Here is a 22,189-nt window from a genome sequence, read left to right as displayed (position 1 = left end):
AAAAAAAAAAAAAAAAACCCAAAAAATGAAAAATGACAACATAAAACTGGTTGAACGTTTTTAAGCACAGAAGGGAGTTTAATTAAGACCATGAAAACATAATAAAGCTAACTAACTCAAGATAATGACAAAGTCTGTTTTATTTACTTCCACTGATAAGCATACACAAGTAAAAAGTAGAAATAAAATGTTTACAGTGCCTATGAGCATAAAAGCAATTGTTTTCCCACTACATATAATCTCAGCAAAAATTGCCAATAAAGAAATTTGTGGGCCAGGAGCAGTGGTTCATGCCTGTAATCCCAGACTTTGGGAGGCTGGGGTGGGTTGATGATCACTTGAGGTCAGGAGTTCGAAACCAGCCTGACCAACACGGTGAAACCCCATCTCTACTAAAAATGCAAAAATTAGCCAGGCATGGTGGCACATGCCTGTAATCCCAGCTACTTGGAAGGCCGAGGCAGGACAATCACTTGAACCTAGGAGGTGGAGGTTGCAGTGAGTCGAGATTGTGGTACTGCACTCCAGGCTGGGTGACAGAGCAAGACTGTGTCTCAAAACAAACAAACAACAATCAATTCTGTAATTGTGAAAAAGAAAAAAAAAATCATAGTTACGGTAGCTTCACTCTGTTAATAACTGATAATTTAGGTATTCTTCACATGGCCAGAATTTACTGAAGTAAAGCCAGAAAGCCACTTTAGATGCAGATTACTAAGTCTTCCTGCTACTGCTTAATTTCTCCCCAAATCCCTTCTATGCTGGTGTCAAATGAATGCTCAGTGTTGTAGAAAATGAACTGCATCACGTTCTCATTCTATGTCTTCCCAAGGAATGAGTACCAGTATAAAAGTAGATTTGTAAGATATATACAGCACAGAGATCTTTCAGGGCAACTAATATAGTCTCACCAAAATTGAAACCTAGAAATTCAGAGCAAGTACCAGTAGTTGCAAATTTTCTTACACATGTCCAAAATTAAATAAAATTTTAAAACTTCAACATATGTTCTATTATTTTCCCCCAAATGGCCTCCGACGGTCCCCATCGAATACTAGAGGAGAAAGTTATGTCCAAAATGACATTTCCATATTCTGGTAAAAAACGACATTCACACCAGGCAAAATGCAAATAAGAAAGGGCACTGCGCCTGGCAGTCATACAAATGTTTATTTTGTGTCTCCTTGACTCCTTGGTGACACAAATGCCTTGTCTGTTCACACTCAGATATGTGTGATTTCAGTGACTTAACTTTAGTCTCCTGTAGAACATTTGCCATTGTATTTGGTTTTTACAAAGTAAATAAAATGTTGTGAGATCAATCCCTTAGATTGCAGGTACTTTGCACTTTTCCCCTGCTTTCCAAACTTTCTATTTATACAGCTAAATATACTTGTATAATTAGAAAACAAATTTCTGTACTAACAAAGAATAAAATAAGCTCCTGTAGATGCTGTTATTCATTTTACAATGAATGTCAAAATAACTTTCTCCTCAACCAACTTAAATAAGATAACTAAATGGAAAAAGAACTACTACTCTAAGTGAAACCGAGAGCTCTTGAGATCATTCTAAACTGTAATTTCCAAAATTTTTTAATTTTTACTTTTTTGAAGGTGGGGTCTCACTGTGTTGCCCAGGCTGGTCTTGAACACCTGGCCTCAAGCAATCCTCCCACCTCAGCCTCCCAAAGTGCTGGGATTACAGGCACAAGCCACCATGCCCAGCCAAATTCTTCATTCAGAAGAAATCAGTTATGGAGTCATTAGAAATGTTCAGAGTCAATGGATACATATATTCCCAGGGTTACTTTTAAAAATTCTTTCGGTGGGGCCTGGTGGCTCGGGCCTGTAATCCTAGCACTTTGGGAAGCCGAGGTGGGAGGATGCTTGAACACAGAAGTTAAAAGACCAACCCAGGCAACTTGGCAACACCCTCTTTCTACAAAAAATACAAAAATCAGCCAGGTGTGGCAGCACATACCCATAGTCCCAGCTGTTAGGGAGGGTGAGGTGGGAGGACTGCCTGAGCCCAAGAAGCTGAGGCTGCAGTGAGCCATGATTGTGCCACTATGCTCCAGCTTAGGTGACACAGCAAGACACCGTCTTTAAAAAAAAAAAAAAATTCTTTCTACAACTAAACTCCTCACTAACTTCCTCAAACATTTAAATCCCGTAACTATCATCTCAAAAGTGCTACAACATAAAAATTCCATAACTAATTTTAAGAGTGACTGAATGGAAAGTGAAAGATGACGGTTAAAAAACTGAAATGTGAGATTCAGTTTCACAATGATAATGCATATGATTCTAAGCTATGCTCTAATCAATGAAAAACTTCTTTCAGTCATAAACATTAATTCTCCTTTGCATTTACTTTTATGGAGCTTGAAAATCTTCCATTTTTCTTACTGCAAAGAATATTTTACAATTAATTTTATTTATATCATTCTTTCTGAATTACAGAAAACCATGTTTTTACATTTTTTAGTTTGAAAAAACAAGTATATACAATTATAGCTTTTTTGTTTTTTTAACTTCTTTATGTATATTATTTTTTTTTTAAATTACATATTTGATTGAATGGTTAACACATGTATTTAATTCAAATCTCTAAAATTATTAAACATATAAACACACACAAACTAGAATATATAATTTTTTGCTTCAAAATAGCTTCTAATACTCCAAAATTGGCTTCTAAACTTCAAAACTCCAAAGCAATAATATAAAAACACTAAAAAAAATAACTGAATGATACTCATGTCTACCTACTTAATAGGGGCTGCATTAAGGCTATCACATCTGTGTCTTCTCTATTCTTTTCATTGGTGCTACCGAGAAAAATAAAGGCTAAAAGAAAAGAAATAAGAACATGAAAACCAGTCACCATGAGAAGTACAGTGTGCATATCATCTTCCTTCTGTTTGAGCTACCCTGTCTAAAAAAATTAAGAGGACTGACTCTCCCAGTAGCAAAAATAGCTATGGAAAAACTGAGGCAATAGGGCAAAAACTGAGGCAAGTGAACAGAGACCGCAAAGGGAAATTAAACTGTACTGAAAGTCAAGTGGGTAGAAGCTTAAAGACACGTTCTTCTCCCAAGTGATCTGTTACCACCAAAATGCCCTTTCAAAGGCAGTCTCAAATACGCAATTTAATAAAAAACTGCTGTAAAGCTAAGTGCAAAATCAAAGAATATTAAGTTCTCCGAAGAAACTACAGGTGGACTAAAGGAAAGTGATAAAAAGAATACTTTCATCTCAAGAAAACTGGAAGTTCCCTAATTAAGGGAGTATACTAAGTTTATAGATAGACAGATTACATAGATAAATGGTATAAGCAATACAATTAGCTATTAAAATCAGAACAGTAAGGAAATTATAAATGAGGTAAGATGAAACCCTACCTTACCACTAACTGTAATCTATTTTGGGCTCAAAGCCAATGTCTCCGGGGAAGCCATGTTCGGTTCTAGCTGTTCTGCAATTCATTCAGACCACTAACACTGCTTTCTCCCTCTCCTTGCCTCCTTGTCTCTTCTTCCTATTGCTCACATCCAACTCTTATGGAAGAACATTTTTATTTTCAGACTACCAGGCAGCTGACAATGTGTGAGTTTCAGAAGGTATGCTCAGGGATCTCTACTTCACACCGACCTATAGGTGGTTAGACCCCTTCCTCAACCCAATTTCTGTTCTGTGATGACTACTACTAAAGCTTATATTTGATGATGCCAACATCATCATGAATTTTTAGTACCTTCACCTTATATAGTGTTGAAATCCCTAAATGTTTATCATGAAGGGAACAAAAGAAAACAAAAAACCACCGTCTAGCCCATTCCTAATGAATTCAACACTGTACTTACTTTGGGATAATCCAATTCGAAGAATGTTTCCAGGTTGTTGATTAAGTTAGGATCCACCCCTTTCAGTGGTTTCAGGAGAGAGACGCCTGGGAGCTTGCTATAAGGCTGTTTGTCAGCTGCCTTCTTGTTGAGGTGTAATCGGCTAAAAGGCAAATGATAAATAAATTATTTCTATAGAATACATTAGTATCAAATGTATCCAATCAAAGCACTTACATGCTATCAATAAATCACTAAATTCTAAGTTAAGATTTTTGAAAGTTGACATCTTTCTACAAGAAGATCTGAACATGAAGGGAAGTAGAACCAGGTAAGCATGGCTTTGAATGCAGTCCAACACAAATTTGTAACTTTCTTAAAACATTATGAGATTTTTGCCATTTTTTTTTGTTTTAGCTCATCAGCTGTTGTTAGTGTCAGTGTATTTTGTGTGACCCAAGACAATTATTCTTTTTCCAATGTGGCCTAGGGAAGCCAAAAGATTGAATACCCCTGATGTACTTACTTTCTGACTATTGCTGTGTTCACAGAACCATGCCAGCCAGGCATAGCGCAGGCATTCAATAAAATACATGGTGAAGAAATGAATGGCAGTGTTAGCACGAAGATTAATTGCTCTTCATCTTAAACTGCCACTGAAGTGGCCACAGAACTGCAAAAGCAGGTAAAATATAACCCCATCTGCAGCAGAAAATTATGGAAAAATAACCAGAACTTTCTGAGAAATTTCTTTGCAGTGAGATAATACACAATGCAAAGAAGTGTCAAGCAGACTGCATGGCAAGCAAGTAATGTGACAACTGGAACTCCCAATGTTAAGAAGGTCAGAATGGCAGGTGTAGAACAGAAGGAAGCTGAAAGTAAGGAAAAAACTCGATGATGAGAAAAATGTCTATTAACGACACTGGAAGACATACCAGTGCCACCAGTTAACAGATAAGTGGCCAAATGGCCAATGTTCTCACTGCTGGTCCATTGCAAGGATGCTGTAGCACAGCAGGGCTCCTAATGAAAGAAGCAATGCCAGCCAGGCACAGTGGCTCACACCTGTAATACCAGAACTCTGGGGGGCCAAGGCAGGTAGATCACTTGAGGTCAGGAGTTTGAGATCAGCGTGGTCAACATGATGAAACCCTATCTCTACCAAAAAAAAAAAAAAAAAAATTACCCAGGCATGGTGGCGGGTGCCTGTAATCCCAGCTACTCAGGACGCTGAGGCAGAAGAATTGCTTGAACCCAGCAGGTGGAAGTTGCAGTGAGCCAAGATTGTGTTGCTGCACTCCAACCTGGGCGACAGAGTGAGACTCCGTCTCAAAAAAACAGAAGCAATGATGGAAAAGAGAGAACGTGCCCATCAGGCTGTCACAACAAGATGCCACTCAGTACAGTGGTGAAGTTTCTAAAGGAAGCCACTGAAGGCTTCCTCCTACTTCTCGTAAGTACATGGCAAGTACTTCTCATAAGCAAGTCTCCAAGCATTTGACAGTAATTAGACACTAGAATGATCATGGGTCCATCTGCAAGATATTCTAAGACACATGTTATTCCACATTTTAACATCTCTGACATCAACGGTACCTTACAATTGCTGCCAGCCAGATGGCAGCTCTGACTTACTGTGAAAATCAACTAATGAGAACTTCTAGATGATCAAAAAATACTTGCATCAATGCATCTTGATTTCATAAAATCCACCATTAAACTAGGAATGACTTTTGGAGGGACACCAGTGCCACAACCCAGATGAGTTAGCCACACGCTTGGTTTCTAACTAAGGCGGGTGTGTGCTGCAGCAAACATCTAATGTTTTAGACAAAGCTATACAAACAGTTTTATATACATACACACAAGCCACACACACACACACACACACACGCACACACACACACACATACACACACCAGGTTTACAATGGAAAAACGTAAAAATCAACAAGAAGTTTAAAGAACAAGTGACATCAACTTCTGATACACCAAGTACCAGAAAATACTGGAGCACTGTCTATTGCAATGTTACTTAAAGTGAGGTCTGGTCCAGCAGTTGCTTTTTATGGGTTTGCAAATGGGAAACAATTAAGTGAAACGTTTTAGAAACTTGTATAGCAATTTAACATTGCCATGACATCAAGCATGTGATTGGCAATTTATTTTTAGCATAGTTTACCAAAATATCAGCTCATGACAGATTGGATTTTTTTTTTTTTTTTAAGACAGAGTTTTGCTCCGCCACCCAAGCTGGAGTGCAGTGGAGGTTCAATTGATTCTCCTGCCTCAGCCTCCCAAGTAGCTGGGATTACAGGCGTATACCACCATGCCCAGGTAACTTTTTGTATTTTTAGTAGAGACAGCGTTTCACCATGTTGGCCAGGCTGGTCTCAAACTCCTGATCTTAAGTGATCGGCCCCACCTTGTCCTCCCAAAGCGCTAGGATTACAGGTGTGAGCCAATGCACCTGGCCAGAATGGAAAATTTTAAAGAACAACTGCTTTGCCACAGATAGTTTGGAAAATATTGATCTACAGAGTTCATCTAGAAGACTAGACACAGGCAAAACCATGATCTAAAATGCATATATGTAAACCACAGAAGTAATCACTATTTTATTTCCAACAAATACTAGACTAGATGCCTGAAACCCACCCAATAAAGAACATCTAGACTGTTGGGGAAAAAAGTTTCTATTACACAATTGGTTGACTGAACCAGATATATACATATGAGACAGGGTCTTGCTCTGTTGCTCAGGCTGGAGTGCAGTGGCATGATTATCTTCATCTTCTGAGCTCAAGCAATCCTGCCACCTCAGCCTCCCCAGTAGCTGGGACGACAGGTACACGCCACCACACCAGGCTAATTTTTTATTCTATTATGGGGATGGTATCTCACTATATTGCCCAGGCTGGTCTTGAACTCCTGGGCTCAAGGAATCCTCCTGCCTTGGCTTCCCAAAGTGCTGGGATTACAGGCATGAGCCACCACGTCCAGCCCCTGAACCGGTAATATATTCACATGGTTCAAATCACTAAAAATATTAAGAGGGTCTCATAAAAGAAATCTGTCACCACTGCCCCCACATCTTCCTGTTTCCATTACTGCGTCCCCAGCATTACTAGTTTATTGTTGTTCCAGAGGTTTTAAAAATGCATGTACAAGTCAAAATACAAATATATATACATATTTATGGTATGTATTATATATGTATATATTAATAGATACTTTTCTCTCTTCCTTTTTAATACAAGTGTTATAAAAGCATGTTTTTAAATACATAATTTAATCATTAGGAAAATAAAGAAGAGTCTCTAAGGTCAGAAATGAGAAAAAATCTCTCAGTGCGTTCTGGAGCCCATGCTTGCCTCCTGACCATCTATTGGTCCCTGGTGACCTGCAGATGGAGAGAAGCCTGAGACAAGAATGACAGGACAACTGTTCTGAGCTTTGCATAAATCTGGACTCCCGAAAGGCAAGCAGAAAAATCCTGGTCCACAGAGGGAAGATGCGGATGCTATTTAATCTTGGATTCAATCCTCAGTGAAACAGAATAAAAGAAAAAAGTCAGGCCGGGTACAGTGGCTCATGCCTGCAATCCCAGCGCTTTCAAAGGCGGATCACTTGAGGTCAGGAGTTTGAGACCGGCCTGGTCAACATGGTGTAACTCCGTCTCTACTAAAAATTACAAAATGTGAGCAGGCACGGTGGTATGCATCTGAGGTCCCAGCTACTCGGGAGGCTGAGGCCTGAGAATCGCTTGAACCTGGGAGGTAGAGTCTGCAGTGAGCTGAGATCGCGCCACCACACTTCAGCATGGGCGACAGAGCGAGACTCGGTCTCAAACAAAAACAAAAACAAAAAAAGAAAAAAGCCTTCTTGGAGAACACCTCACCATATGGGTTTGGGCCAAGAATGCAACCTCCCTGTGTACCTGAACAAAACCCAAGAGAAGAGAAGGAAATGAGGAGAATCATCATATTTGACCACAAATAATATGAAAAGAACCACACAAGTTCTAGAAATGACAGTTATGATCACTGACATCAGAAACTCAAAAGATAAGTAACACAGAATCTTGCATATGCACAGTTTATGAAAGACTTGGACTCTAGATTAGAAGAAACTACCCAGAATGCAGCCCAGAGAGAGGGACAGGCAAAGACAGAAATCAAGAAAAAGTTTGAGCTGTGGATGACAGAATAAGCAGCTCTAAAATGCCGGAGATTTTTATCTGTTGGTCCCCCTGTGTGATCTTTAAGTGCCATTAAACTGTAATAAAACATGCAGGTGAAATGCTGACCAAATAACAGAGAAATCTGGCCCACTAATAATCTCAGTGCCTGTGGCAAGGCTTTATATTAAACACAGCAGCAACAAAGATCATCTAAAGTACTGAATCGTCTAGAGGCGATTACATTTGAGTAAAGTTTAAAGTAGATCCTATTTTTCCCTTCTCCCAGGATGTTTTACTTTGAATACTCTTAGATACACCTCCTTTCCTTTGAAGAACTTTTTGTATTGAGAATGGGGTATTTTATCATAGACTCATTCTGACTCTCCCAACAGCCACAAAGCCCTCTCTAGGTTTATGGATGAAGAGAACTGTCAAATACTGTATCTGAAATTTCTACTCAAAATAAGCCAGACTATCACAGGACCTTTAAAAAAAAAATTGTGCCTCCCCTCTGTTCTTGTCTCTGTCTAATATTTTGTTTCCAAAACCCAACAGGCAGCATGTAGTATACCCCCAGGGATCAAGATCCTACCTTGAAGAATACCGTTTTGACTTACGTAATGCAACCAACAAAGCCACTTGGTACAAATTACTTGAAATGCTTGCCAAAACAATAAAAGACTATCCATTAGGTCACCAAAAAAACAAACTAGCCCTTGGCTCAGCACACAGTGGTACTCCATGACTACTTTGCAGTCACTTACTGAACAACATATTTAGAGCCCCAAATGTACACTAGTCATTATCACATGCACTGGAGAAGCAACAAGCAACAGGTGAATTCCCTACTGTCAAGGAGCTGTGTGGCTTAATGGGGAAGTTCGGCTGCACATGCCGAGAAGCTCTTCTCCCTACAAAACTCTTACAGATGTCAACAAAGCTTTGCTCTGGAGCATCATTCCACAGATAGAAACAACGCCTCTGGCCATGACCATTGTGTTGGAAACCAACCTACAGATTTCTACACAGAAATCATGAAAGAGTTTGAGATGTGGATGACAGAATAAAAAGCTCTAAAAACCCAGTGATTTTTCTCAAAAAAATTTTTTAGATCCCAGTGATTTTTTTCAAAAAAAAAATTTAAATCTCAGTAAATTTTTTCAAAAATTTTTAAATCCCAATGATTTTTTTTTTTTTTTTTTTCCAAAATAAAGTAAAGTTTCCAAGGTCAGCAGCAGCCTTCTGGGCCAGTGCAGGGGCTCATGCCTGTAATCCCAGCACTTTAGGAAGATGAGGCAGGCGATCACTTGAGGTCGGGAGATCAAGACCAGCCTGGCCAACATGACAAAACCACGTCTCTACTAAAAATAGAAAAATCAGCTGGGTGTGGTGGCACATGCCTGTAATTCCAGCTACTCTGGAGGCTGAGGCATGAGAATGACTTGAACCCAGGAGGTGGAGGTTGCAGTGAGCCAAGATAATACCACTGTACTCCAGCCTGGGTGGTAGAGAAGGAGGGAGGGAAGGAGGGAGGGAGGGAGGAAGGGAGAGGAAGGGAGAGGAAGGGAGGGGAAGGGAGGGGAAGGAAGAGGAAGGAAGAGGAAGGAAGAGGAAGGAAGGAAGGGAGGGAAAGGAAGAGGAAGGGAAAAATGGCGGGAAAGGAAGGAAGGAAGGAAGGAGGGAGGGAGGGAGGGAGGGAAGGAAGGAAGGAAGGAAGGAAGGAAGGAAGGAAGGAAGGAAAAAAAGACGAACAGGCATTGTGATCAATTGCCTAATGTCTCAAAAGTGGCCTCAATGGTGGAGTCCTTAAAGTGGGCCAGTATTATAAGTGGCTCGGACAGAGTCTTACAGGTTTTACTGGTTTCCAACCAGTTTTACTTTTAGTGTCTCAGATCAGGGTTTCTGCATTTCCTAGACAATATGAACTTCAACCTATGATTCCTACACATTGCACAGGCTTTCTCATGGGTGTCCGTTTCCACCCTCAGCCTAGGGCAGATGACTTGCTTTCCAGGTTCTATACTGGGAATCCAGTTCTTACCTTCCTATGATGCATTTGGCTTGCAGCCTTGACCTTTTTGTTGGAGAAGTGGTGGTGGTGGGGTACTTTTTATTGATGCATAATGTACATATTACAAAATCACGCATACAGCTTAAAGAATTTTCTCAAAGTGAAACTCTCATGTAACCAGTACCCAGATCAAAAAACAGTATTAGCCGAACCTCAGAGGTCCCCTCATGTCTCCTTCCACGTACTGCCCTTCTCTCAAGGGTACTCACCATCCTGACTTTTAACAATGCAGATCAGTTTTGCTGGCTTTAAAGTTTTATATAAATGGAATCCCATAGGATGTATCTTCATGTCTGACCTATTTGGGTTGCGTTATGTTTGTGAGATTCATCCATGCTGTTACATTTAGTTATCATTTATTCACTCTTGTTACAGGATAGTATTCCTTTTGCTAATACACCACACTTTACTTTTTGTTGATGGCTGTTTCGGTTGCTTACAGTTTGGGATTATTGCAATTAGTGTGCCGCACTGTCTCTGTCTTCACACTAGTACTAAAAACCCTACTCTTCCCACCACCCCACAAGCCTTCAACTTTTGGAAAAGATGAAGAAACACAAACTGGATTTATCCTCTCCCGCCTGAAACAACCAAACAATCAGTAAAAAAAAAACCAGGAGACAGCAGTTTTGAAGGTATTGGATATCAAGCAAAGGAGGACAGTGATTCCTATGACACAGAAAACAAATAAGGTAGGCTGGGCATGGTGACTTATGCCTGTAATCCCAGCACTTTGAGAGGCCAAGGCAGGAGGATAACTTGAGGTCAGGAGTTCAAGACCAGCCTGGCCAACATGGTAAAACCCCATCTCTACTAAAAATATAAAAACTCATTAGCCAGGCATGGTGGTATGTGTCTGTAATCCTAGCTACTCGATTGGCTGAGGGCAGGCTGAGGCAGGAGAATCACTTGAACCTGGGAGGTGAGGTTGCAGTGAGCCAACATTGCACCACTCCACTCTAGCCTGGGCAACAGAGCAAGATTCCATCTCAAAAAAAAAAAAAGGCAGGGTGCGGTGGCTCACGCCTGTAATCCCAGCACTTTGGGAAGCCAAGGTGGGTGGATCACAGATCAGGAATTCAAGACCAGCCTCGCCAATATGGTAAAAACCCCATCTCTACTAATAATACAAAAACTACCCAGGTGTGGTGGCACATGCCTGTAGTTCCAGCTACTCAGGAGGCTGAGGCAGGAGAATCACTTGAACCCTGGAGGCAGAGGCAGCAGTGAGCTGAGACTGCCACTACACTCCAGCCTGGGCAATAGAGAGAGACAGGAAAGAAGGGAGGGAGGGAGGGAGGGAGGAAGAGAGGGAAGGGAAGGGGGGGAGGGGGGGAGGAAGGGAGGGAGAGGGAGGAAGAGAGAGAGGGGGGAGGGAGGAAGGGGAGGAAGGGAGGGAGGGAGGAGAGGAAGGGAAGGGAGGGAGGGAGGGAGAGAAAATGAATTGAAGAGCTGGAGTCAAGAGTCCAGAAAAACAAAACAATCCAGCACCCAACACAGTGAAATTCAAAATGTCTGGCATCTATTAAAAAATTGCCAGGCATGTAAAGAATCAGAAAAATATGGCCAATAATGAGAAGAAATATCAATAAATAAAATCCCCACTGGGATTCAAATTGGCAGACAAGACCAACCCACTGCTTTACATTCCCTCTGGGTTTCTGGAATGTGGAGATTTCCCTTTCATATTTTCAGCCTCTGGGTGTGTAAGTGTCTAATCATGACAGCATTTCCACGTGTTAACAGGAGAGGTGGTTCTCACGTGCACAGGCCACCTCTCATTCAGAAGTAAAGTCTGTACAAGACTCTGCAAATGCAGTGTGATACAGACTCTCAACAAAGCATGTTTAGAACACTTTGGGAGAAGACAGATGGAAGCATCTAACTATTCCTAGGAGGCAGTCCTTCCAGACTTTCATACTCCAAGTGCAGTCCATGGACCAGCAGCACTGGCATCACCTGGGAGCTTTTCAGAACTTCAGAATTTCAGGCCTCGCCCCCCAGAAGTACTGAATCTGAATCTTTAGTTTAACAAGATCTCTAGGTGATTCACAGGCACACTCAAGCTTGAGCAGCACTGCTTTAAGACACATCTCTGCTATAAATTCTTCGTGACTTCACAGACAAGGCTGAAAAGGCCTGGAGCTCATCCCTTAGACAAGAAATAACCATGAAAGGCTAAAAGGAAGCAACCAGGATCATTTTCGTATTTATAGAAGTTAAGAGAATAAAGTACAGGCAGGGGATATGGAAGGTAAGGGAAAAATATTACAAAGGTCCAAAAGAAAGAGAGGCACACAAACCAGAAAGGCATCAGAAATAAGTGAAAGGCCCAGACATGGTGGCTCAAGCCTGTAATCCCAGCCACTTTGGGAGGCCGTGGTGGGCAGATCATCTGAGGTCAGGAGTTCAAGACAAGCCTGGCAAACATGGTGAAACCGCGTCTCTACTAAAAATACAAAAATTAGCCAGACGAGGTGGTGCGCACCTGTAATCCCAGCTACTCAGGTGGCTGAGGCAGGAGAATCACTTGAACCTGGGAGGCAGAGGTTGTAGTGAGTCAAGATCGTGCCACTGCACTCCAGCCTCAGCTACAGAGCGAGACTCTGTCTCAAAAAAACAAAAACAAGGAGCTAAAGTCATCTACCAAGAATGCGGTAGAACGGAGAAGATTTAGAGAGGTTTTGTAAGTGACAAGTGTCAGAGCTCAATACAGAAAAAAAAAAGCATTGCCAGGCAGCACCACCTGCGGGCTTAGCTGAGCCGTGAGACTCCCAATGTGTAGTAAGTAGTATTAGTCCACATGGCTGTGCGATCACCCTCTGCAGGATTTTCAAAGTTGAGCAGCTATAATTAGATGGATTCAGGATAACAGGGCAGACAGGTATGAAGTGAGGCAAGAGGCAAGATAATGAAGTGATGAACTGTGGGCTCTGGGCTATGTGGAGAAGTAAATGAAGCCAAGAGGGGCCAGGTGCTGGACACAACTATGGACAGACAGCCTGGGGCAGTCATTCTCAGCCTAGGCTGCACATCCGTGTCACCTGGGGAGTTTAAAAAATACTGATGCCTGAACCAATTTAACCGTGTCTATAGGGGTGAGATCCAGGCAGCAGTTGTTTCTTTTTTTTTAAGCCCTCGATGTGGCTCCATAGTGCAAAGTTGACAACCACAGGTCTGGAAAGGCTAGATGACTGAAGAATGGAAAAGGCCTATAAACCCAGCACTTGTAAAGGCCAAGACAGGCGGATTGCTTGAGCTCGGGGGTTCGAAACCAGCCTGGCCAACAGGGCAAAACCCCATCTCTTCAAAAAATACAAAAATTAGCCAGGCGTGATGGTCCGTGCCTGTCGTCCAGCTACCCAGGAGGCTGAGGTAGGAGGATTGCTTGAGCCTGGGAGGTTAAGGCTGTAGTGAGCCATGATAGCACTAATGCACTCCAACCTGGGTCACAGAGCGAGACCCTATCTCAAAAAAAAAGAAAAAAGCCAAGGTGGGAACTTTGAGAAGGATCAGCTGTTATGAGATGACTCAAAGTGTGGGGCCTGTGAAGGAGCAGTACAAGTGGTGTAAGGATGTGAAAGAGTAGACGAGAATGGATAGGCGCTGTCTCCACAGTGAACTAAATGTTGCCAATTATCAGAAACTAAGATTCATAGCAACTGGAGAAATTCCTGTACAGATACCCTATCTCTATGGATTACCTCCAGGGTCATTTTAGGTTACCTCTGGCAGTATATATATACTGGCAGTATATAATATACAGAACCTGGGCTGCAGGCAGATTGCCTGGGTTTCTATTCCAGCTTGCTGGCTGTGTGTCTGTGGATAAGTTACTTCTTTATCTTACCTTTTTTTTTTAAGTGTGGATAATAGTACCTATCTCATTGGTAGTTGTGAGGGATATATGAGATCAAGCCACAAGGTAAACGTGCAATGATAGCTATTATTATCCGGTTAAAAGAAAAAAAACCTGCTAATTTCAAGGACAATTTCCATCAAATGGAACTTCTCTGAATTACCATAATTCTGATAAGACATTTAGAGATATCAAATATTGATGAGATTCATGTACCCTTTAAAAAGGAAGGACTGGAAAACTGTGAAAGACTCTTTCCTATATATTTCTATTAGGTCATTACGGTGGGCTTTAAAAAATAAACAAATAAATAAAACCAACTCTTGTGTATTAAGAAAATTAAAGAGGTGAAATGGAATGAACACATCTAATGCACAGTTTAAATTATGTCCAATATTTAGGTTAACATTATATTGAAAATTACATGTATTTAAGAACAAATTTAATGTTCTATAGACATTATACAAAAGTGTAAAGCAATGTTAAGTATGACAGTAAGAAACATTAAATATCATTAATTATTACCCATCAAAAATGGCTATTACTGTTTGTTTGGGCTCTTGTTGTTTGGTTTTTTTTTTTTTTTGGCTGATTTCTCCTTTTAAACTATTAGCTGAGTTCTCGGTTGGGCAAAGATGCTCCATAGTCCTGGCTTCCCTTGTTTTTCGAGATGGAGTCTGCAATGATGGGATCTCAGCTTACTGCAACCTCTGTCTCCCAGGTTCAAGTGATTCTCATGCCTCAGCCTCCCAAGTAGCTAGGGTTACAGGTGTGTGCCACCAAGCCCAACTAATTTTTGTATTTTCAATAGATACAGGGTTTCACCATGTTGGCCAGACTGGTATCAAACTCCTGACCTCAAGTGACCTGCCCGCCTTGGCCTCCCAAAGTGCTGGGATTACAGGCGTGAGCCACCACACCCAGCCATTTTTCAATATATGCATCACTTTCCTGAGGAATTATTTCTAAAGTCAATTTAAAATCAGGAGATAGAATCACTCTATATACCTTAAAAAAAATTAATGTAATTAAGGCAGCACTACCATCAAGGCCAGGGAGCGGAGGTGGTCAAAGCAGGTTGCTGCAGGGCCATACGTGCTAGCAGCTGGGACAAAGAACACAGGTACTATCTGGGGTGTCTGATCAGAGTAACTTAGACCCGCCTAAAGTCCAAAAGGTTATGAGAGATGAATCATGGGCAAAAGAGAGGCCTTCAAGGTCCTGCTTTCCATTGTGAGTTAGAAGGACATCTATTTGGGGAACACTTCAAAGAACTCCAAGGGACAGGAAGAAATATTCAGGGGTTCTGCTGGCCTTTATAGCCGCTTTAGCCTTACGAATCGTTTTTTTTTTTTTTTTTTTTGAAGACAGTCTCGCTCTGCTGCCCAGGCTGGAGTGCAGTGGCGCAATCTTGCCTTACTACCGTCTCTGCCTCCAGGGCTCAAGCAATTCTCATGAGCAGGTCTCCAGAGTAGCTGGGATTACAGGCACGCGCCACCACACCTGGCTAATTTTTGACATTTTTTGTATAGGTGGGATTTCGCCATGTTTGCCAGGCTGGTCTCAAACTCCTGACCTCAGGCAATCTTCCCGCCTTGGCCTCCCAAAGTGATGGGATTACAGGCACGTGCCACCATGCCTGGCTAATTTTTGGTATTTTTAGTAAAGATGGGGTTTCGCATGTTGGCTAGGCTGGTGTCGAACTCCTCACTTCAGGTGATCCTTTTGCCTTGGCCTCCCAAAGTGCTGGGATTACAGGGATGAGACACCACACCCAGCAGCTTGATGAATCTTAATTGCCTCCCTGCACAAGGGTTTTCAAGCTCTGAACTGACGGGATGGCCTTATTTGAGCTTAGCTGATTTTGGTTTCCCAACATCCTAGTGTCTACGATTGTTACTGTCTTTTTCATCATTTTGGCTTATTTGTTTTATCCTTCCTATCTTTTAGTCTCAACCCCTGCTCCTTCTCACTCAACAATTTTTGATTTAATGGTGTGTGTGATTTTTAAATAACTTCTTTTACAGTTTTGTGTTCAAATTTGGCTTTAGCAAGGAGGGTGGGCTTCTTCCCCTTCAGATGGCGAGAAGCAGCCTCTGAAGCAACCTTAATACAGCTCTTCACAAGTGAGGCACAGGAATTTTACTCAGTAGCTACATACTGGCTACCATAAAAGAAAATAAAAATAAAAATAAAAAAATAAGAATTTCACTCGGCAGGGTACAGTGGCTCACACCTGTAATCACAGCATTTTGTGGGGCTAAGACAGATGGATCACTTGAGGCCAGGAGTTCAAGACCAGACTGGCCAACATGATGAAACCCCATCTCTACTGAAAATACAAAAATTAGAAGGGCGTGATGGTGCGTGCTTGTAGTCCCAGCTGCCTGGGAGGCTGAGGCACAAGAATCACTCAAACCCAGGAGGCAGAGGTTGCAATGAGCTGAGATTGTACCACTTCACTCCATCTTGGGTCACAAAGTGAGATTCTGTCTCAAAAAACAAAAAAGAGAATTTCACTCGTTTCTAAGAAAGGAAATGAATTCCACAAGGGCAAAGTTCACCTTGTTTAAGTCCTAGAATGTGTTGTTTTTATAATTCTGATGTGTGGTTCTGCTAAACCAATTTATCTGACTCTAGGAAATCATCTTCCCTGCTCCACGTCACAAAGCTTGTTAATATTTCATGTAAAATTAGGTTGATTGCTGTATCAGCAGGTCCCTTACTTCACATAGTCCATGCCAGCAACTTCTAGTGACTAATGACCTTTGTATTACTATTTGTTTATCATCTGTATGTGTCATGATCAATTTACTACATATAGCACTTCTCATTTCAAAAAAATATTGCTTCAAAATGGGCTTCATCAGCTATGCAAAGCACACCTTCTGGTGCAAGCTTAACTGTGCTAACATAAAATCTCCTACAGAAGGCAAAATAACCAATAGTGAGTTAGCTCTATAGGAAAACACAAACTCTGCCCACTAGACAATGGACTTACACACTATAGAATATAAAAGATGTCACCACCATAGAAAACAAAAGATGGCCAGGTGCAGTGGCTCATGCCTGTAATCCTAGCACTCTGGGAGGCTGAGGCAGGAGAATTGCTTGAATCCAGGAAGTGAAGGTTGCAGACAGCCACTGAACTCAAGCCTGGGCAACAAAGTGAGACTCTGTCNAAAAAAAAAAAAAAAAAAGACAACAAATAGGAGATCTTTATTAATTTCCTAAGCCAAACAACAACAAAAACCCAACTCATTAACCCTTTGGTGATGATAGGGTTAGTTCTAGTGTACAGGAAATGGGTAGAGTATGATATTTTGCTGCTAACAACTAAGAAAGGCACCAAGCAGAAGATATAAACCTACCAGAAAGTGCTCAAAAATACAGAACATCCTCAAACATACCATCAACTCAAAGCCCACTCTTTTCCCACCAAAGGGAAACTAATGAGACCATCTCTATCCTCTTCTACATAATTCCCTAAAGCTACCCTTTTCAATCTGAACTCAATGCTTAAACTATTTTGTGTATAAAAGAAAATTCTGGCAGGGGTGCAGTGGCTCACATCTGTAATCCCAGCACTTTGGGAGGCCCAGGCGGGTAGATTACATAAGGTCAGGAGCTTAAGGCCAGTCTGGCCAACATGGTGAAACTCTGCCTCTACAAAAAATTAGCCAGGCGTGGTGGTGGATGCCTGCAGTCCCAGCTTCTTGGGAAGCTGAGGCAGGAGAATTGCTTGAACCTGGGAGGTGGAAGTTGCAGTGAGCCAAGATCACACCATTGCACTCCAGCCTGGGAAACAAGAGAAAAACTCCATTAAAAACAAACAAACAAACAAACAAACAAAAAAAACCTCTGTGGAGGGGGGAAAAGTAGGGGATACTGCTGATTTGTCTTTGTCGACCCACTCAGGACAGTGGTGGGCTCTGCATTTTCCAAAGGGACAGATCTAAATGTAAATGTACATATGGCAAGGCAGGCCTTCAGGAATCTTGGGGAAGGGAAAGAGGGGGTCAGATGTACAACAAATCTATGGATAAACTTAAGTTATGGATATAAGTCTGTTTCTACTTTAATTGTTTAGGCATAGTGAGATAAAGAGTCCATTTGGTCCAATTAATTTCATTAATGTCTATGGCTACTGAAAATCAAATTCTGGCCATCTGCCTCAAATCACAATGGCCTCAAACTGAGACTGAATTAATGAATGAGCAAAAATCTACTAATACTACCGAAGAAACTCAAAGATCATTCACTCAACAAGTAATAACTGAATGCCCAGTAGACACCCGACATACAGTAGTAAAGAAGACATTAAGCCTTACCCACAAAAGCTTACAATCTAACTGGGAAAAAAGACAACTGAACACAGATTTGCAATTTAGATGGCAAATCTAAGGTACCATGGAGAGACATAAGAAGGGCCACCTAACCCAATAAGGAACTAAAGTCTGAAATGACTTGAATGAGTAGGAGTTAAACAAGAAAAAAGGAAGGAAAGAAGGAAGAGAAAGAAAAAAGAAAGGAAGGAAAGACAATTCCAGAGAAAGCACATGCTGCACATTCAGGGAAATGCCAGGAATACAACATTGCTGAAGAAACAGGAACGCAAGGATGGCCCAACTCCTACAGAGCTGTGCGTGTCTCTCATGGTAAGATTTTAAGCTACTGTGATCCAAGATTAGTAACCCAGAAGCATAAAGGCTACAATAAGAAATATAAAATTGAAGGGGTGCAAGGCTGCAGCTAGAGACACCAGCGAGTAGACATAATTTCAATATCTAGGGTAGATATGAAGGTGTACTGCACTGATGTCAGAGAGAAAGGGGAGGATAATGAATCAATAGAACCATCACTGAATTTTAAAATCTTGCAATTTCCACTTTGCTCTTTTTCTTTTCTTCAGCTTTTAAGTTCAGGCATACATGTGCAGGATGTGTGGGTTTGTTACACAGGCAAACATGTACCATGGTGGTTTGCTGCACAGATCATCCCATCACCTAGGTATTAAGTCCAGCATCTATTAGCTATTCTTCCTGATGCTCTCCCTCCCCACCATTGCCCCTCACTTTGCTCTTTAAAGCTACCACACTATAGTCTAATTCTGTATCTTCCCAGGCTCAGGTTAAAGGGGCTTAATTGCTGAATTGCCTCATTCATTTTCCCGAAAGTAGCCCTGCAGCAACGATCCTGACTGATCAACTTTTGACCACAATCCAAGGGCATCCTCAGGACTAAACCCGGAAAAGACGTTCTCCATTTACATCCCACTAAGTCTCAGAACACCAATGCATTCATGAATTTAAGGCAAAGATCATACTAACTAAAACTAATATTCCAAAATGCTAGAACTTACATTAAAAACACAATCAGTTTTTGAGAGGTAGTTTATTGCAGTTATCCTGATACAACGAGGATGCAAATTCCACTCAAAAACTATGTATCAGGTATTGAAGTTGCTATACATTAGAAAGTGCATATTTGGGTTGGGAGCAGTGGCTCACGCCTCTAATCCCAGAACTTCAAGAGGCCGAGGTTGGGGGGATCACTTGAGCCCAGAGTTTGAGACCAGTCCGGGTAACAAAAATTAGCTGGACATGATGGCATGCACCTGTAGTCCCAGCTACCTGGGAGGTTGAGGTAGGAGGATTGCTTGAGCCTGGGATGTGGAAGCTGCAGTGATCCGTGAGTGAGCCACTAGACTCCAGCCTAGGCAACAGAGAAGACTGTCTCAAAATAAATAAATAAATAAATAAAGGAAATATGTTTGTAGAAAGCAGAATTAACTTTAAAAATCTTTTTAAAAAACTTTTTAAAGTCTTAAAAAGTCTCCAGGGGGCCAGGTACGATGGCTCACGCCTGTAATCCCAGAACTTTGGGAGCTGAGACAGGTGGATTGCCTAAGTCCAGGAGTTCAAGACCAGCTTGGGCAACATGGTGGAACCCCATCTCTACAAAAAGCACAAAAATTAGCCAGGCATGCCTGTAGTCTCAGCTACTTGGGAGCTGCTTAGGAGGCTGAGGCAGGAGAATCACTTGAGCCTGGGATGGGGTGGTTGCAATGAGCCGACATCGTGCCATTGCACTCCAACCTGGGCAACAGAGTGAGAGCCTGTCTCAAAGAAGAAAAAAATATACACACACCCCTCCAGGTAAAAGGACCTCTGTTTTACTTGAGGGTAAATAATATTTAAGGACACACAAATTATTTCCACACTAGCCTGGCACCACCAGTCAAAAGATAAAGCCTGGGGCTAAACATTAAGACCTCATGTACACAGGGAAATAATAATGATCCGAGGTGGGTGGGATGGGGAGAGAGCATGAGGCAAGGTTTCTGCTTAGATCGCTTATCCATCACGCAGCTACATGGCTCCCAGGGGCTAAAAGGGAAAGACTACCACCAGTTCTAGACTTTATACAATTTCAGCTCGGGCCCCAAGCTATCAAACCACACTAGGGCTTACACACACACACATTTAGCCCATAAAGGATATTTAACTTGCCAAGGCTATAATCTTTAGTTATTTTTAGGAAATTTTCAATCTCAAGAATACGACTCTTGAATTTGGAATGATTCTAATCTGAACGTTACCTTTAACATTGTAGGCAGAAATCCTACAAACATCTGCCATCTCAAATACATTAAGAAATGACTAAGGACTGGTTCAATACTAAAACTGGAAAGGAGCAAAGCTGTAGGTTGAGACACCAGTGAGCAGAGATGGTTTCAAAACCCTGGAAATAATGGTTTTCTAGTTTATAAGTTGTCACAAAACTTTTTAAATTGTAGGCTTACAGGAATTGTAAGACATTTGTGAAATCAGAACAAATAATCTGACTGAACAAGAGTTGTTCACTGTATCAATAAAATTCAGCTCCATGTGGTCAACATTTATCTCTTTATCTCATTTTAAGAAGATACAATTTAAAAAACTGAATCGAGATACCATTAGACACTGTATTTTTTTTAAATAACAAATTGGTTTTTAAAATATTCTACACTTTTTCTTAGCAACTGTATTACAGTATTTATATAGACATACTTAAAAAGTAGGAGCCTACAGATTACACTTTTTTCTTTTTTTTTTGAGACAGAGTTTCACTCTTTTTGCCCAGCCTGGAGTGTAATGGTGTGATCTCAGCTCACTGCAACCTTTGCCTCCCAGGTTCAAGTGATTCTCCTGCTTCAGTCTCCCGAGTAGCTGAGATTACAGGCATGTACAACCGTGCGCAGCTAATTTTTTTGTATTATTAGTAAGGACAGGGTTTCGCTATGTTGGCTGGCCTAGTCTGGAACTCCTGACCTCAGGTGATCCACCTGCTCCAGCATCCCAAAGCACTGGCATCATAGGTGTGAACCACTGTGCCTGGCCAGATTACACTCTTTACCCTGACAACCAGATATAGAGCTATATAAAGTTTTGAAAATAGGCTCCATTTCCACTAATTGCCAGCATAAGTTTCTAGGAGAATATTAATATCAGCTAATTTTAATATATTTATACTTCACCTAATTTCAAGAAAAGATGTGACAAGACATAGGACATGTATTCAGAAAATATATTCTTTAATAAAATACTCTTTAACCAAAATATTATTACCGAAGTTCTTTAACCTTCCTTTTCAAAATGCTGAAATGTCAAATTTGCAATTTTATCAAGTATGGTAGAGAGAGGAAGAGGGAAAAATGCTTCGTCCCTGCTTGAAAACAACTCACTATTAAACTGGGAATTATTTTTACTTCAATAAGAAAGATATCAAATCCAGGCACAGTGGCTCATGCCTGTAACCCCAGCACTTTAGGAGGCCGAGGTGGGTGGATCACTTGAGCTCCGGAGTTGGAGACTAGCCTGGGCAACATAGCAAAATCCCATCTCTACAAAAAAACACAAACATGGGCCAGGTACGGTGGCTCATGCCTGTCATCCCAGCACTTTGGGAGGCCAAGGCAGGTGGATCACTTGAGGTCAGGAGTTTGAGGTAAGGAGTTTGAGATCAGCCTAGCCAACATAGTGAAACCCTGTCTCTACTAAAAATACAAAAATTAGCCGGGTGTGGTTACACTCACCTGCGATCCCAGCTATTCAAGAGGCTGAGGCAGAATTGCTTAAACTCGAGAGGTGGAGGTTGCAGTGAGCTGATATCGCGCCATTGCACTCACCATTGCACACGGTCACAACAGCCTGGGCGACAGAGCGAGACTCAGTCTCAAAAAAA

General features: G+C 41.4%; 1 protein-coding gene across 1 annotated transcript in view; it reads right to left on the bottom strand.

Moving 5' to 3' along the window:
* UGCG (UDP-glucose ceramide glucosyltransferase) overlaps positions 1-22,189 on the bottom strand; it is a 40,826-nt gene that overhangs the window by 15,099 nt on the left and 3,538 nt on the right. Inside the window, exon 2 of the mRNA XM_017503395.2 lies at positions 3,870-4,011. Coding sequence (XP_017358884.1) covers positions 3,870-4,011 — 142 coding nt within the window. The remainder of the gene's footprint in view (positions 1-3,869; positions 4,012-22,189) is intronic.

Source organism: Cebus imitator, unplaced genomic scaffold (genome assembly GCF_001604975.1).
Source record: "Cebus imitator isolate Cc_AM_T3 unplaced genomic scaffold, Cebus_imitator-1.0 Scaffold310, whole genome shotgun sequence".
In the NCBI taxonomy this organism is placed as follows: domain Eukaryota; kingdom Metazoa; phylum Chordata; class Mammalia; order Primates; family Cebidae; genus Cebus; species Cebus imitator.
This window is presented reverse-complemented; position numbering and strand designations above follow the sequence as displayed.